Here is a 1,607-nt window from a genome sequence, read left to right on the forward strand (position 1 = left end):
CCCCTGACCCGCGGCCAGCCACTGATATTTACTGTCCCTTTAGGGCTGACACTTTTCCAGTGTCGTGTCATTGGAGCTGCACTTTGTTGCAGGCCCTGCTTGATGGGTGATGGGACCGGGGCCACATGTGTGCCTCAGTAGCGTAGCGTTTCTAGCCCTAATGAGACAGATGCAGTCTTGTGATGATGCCCACTTCTCAGATGGGCAGAGAGAGGACAGAGCTCCCCGTGTGTCACCTGCCCTGCTCCGTCTGTCACCCCCTCCCATCCTCCCCATCCCCTCAGAGGGCAGCTTGTCCCCATTTTGCCGAGGAGAAGACCGGGTCCCCGGCTCACGGAGGCCCAGCCTGTGCAGCCCTGAGCTCCCCCTCTGTCTCTGTCGGTCCGTCCATCCATCTGTCTCTCCACAGGTTCACGTACGGCCACGCGGGCACCATCTACAAAGACTTCGTGTACATCTCGGGGGGCCACGACTACCAGATCGGCCCCTACCGCAAGAACCTGCTGTGCTACGACCACCGGACAGACGTGTGGGAAGAACGGCGGCCCATGACCACGGCACGTGGCTGGCACAGCATGTGCAGCCTGGGGGACAGCATCTACTCCATCGGCGGCAGCGACGACAGCCTCGAGTCCATGGAGCGCTTCGACGTGCTGGGCGTGGAGGCCTACAGCCCGCAGTGCAACCAGTGGACCCGCGTGGCACCGCTGCTGCACGCCAACAGCGAGTCGGGGGTGGCCGTGTGGGAGGGCCGCATCTACATCCTGGGCGGCTACAGCTGGGAGAACACGGCCTTCTCCAAGACGGTGCAGGTCTACGACCGCGAGAAGGACAAGTGGAGCAAGGGCACCGACCTGCCCAAGGCCATCGCCGGCGTGTCCGCCTGCGTGTGCGCCCTGAAGCCGCGGCGGGAGGACAAGAAAAAGAAGGGCAAGGGCAAGAGGCCGCAGGACCGCGGCCAGTGACGCCGCCGACGCCGCCTCCGGCGCGTCTGGAGAGCAGCAGCCACTTGGTAGAATCCCGGAACCATTAGCAACGACTTAGCAGCTTTTTTTACTCTTATGATTCTTGGTATTTCTGTGATATCACAGTAACCGATTAAATATTCTGTATGACTTGACATATTATCTTGCTTGAATAATTAAAGCGGGGCCCAGGCAGGAGCAGCCCCTGTGTCTGCGCAGGGCTGCTTCCCACCTTGCGAACCCCCGTGGGTGATCCCCCCGACCGCCCCCCAGAGAGCAGCCAGGGCAGGGGCGACGCAGAGATTTTCCTGTCGAAACAAAGGGCTGTGATGGGACATTACAGATTCCCTAGTCCACGCCTCCCCAAACCTGGCTGAGCTTTGAAGAAAACAGGTTCCTGAGCCCCGCCCCAGAATTATCAAGTCTGAAACTACCAGAAGTGGTGTAGGGGAGCCTGGAAACTCCTTTAGCCGGTCCCTGGGACGACTGGGCGTCGGCCATGTTCGGAAATCACTGGCAAGGGCGTCTTTCCAGGTGGAGCACAGAGACCCATAGAGGGTGCCTGCGTGACCGAGAGCTGGGCCGGCAGTCAGGCGAGCCGTGGGACTTCTCACCAGAGAGGTCTCCCCACCGGGATTTCTT

The 1,607-nt window shown here is 60.7% G+C and overlaps 1 protein-coding gene across 3 annotated transcripts in view; it reads left to right on the top strand.

Annotated features, from left to right (window-relative positions):
- KLHL36 (kelch like family member 36) overlaps positions 1 to 1,120 on the top strand; it is a 12,927-nt gene extending 11,807 nt beyond the window's left edge. For 2 of the 3 annotated variants that reach the window (XM_007468411.1, XM_007468409.1), the window contains exon 4: positions 410 to 1,118. In XM_007468411.1, coding sequence (XP_007468473.1) covers positions 410 to 965 — 556 coding nt within the window. In that variant the 3' untranslated portion in view covers positions 966 to 1,118. Of the gene's footprint in view, positions 1 to 409 lie in introns of all 3 variants that reach the window. The other variant, XM_007468410.1, reaches the window with a different exon arrangement.
- Positions 1,121 to 1,607: the final 487 nt, after the last annotated feature.

This window comes from Lipotes vexillifer, unplaced genomic scaffold (assembly GCF_000442215.2).
Source record: "Lipotes vexillifer unplaced genomic scaffold, Lipotes_vexillifer_v1.1 scaffold23, whole genome shotgun sequence".
Classification (NCBI taxonomy): domain Eukaryota; kingdom Metazoa; phylum Chordata; class Mammalia; order Artiodactyla; family Lipotidae; genus Lipotes; species Lipotes vexillifer.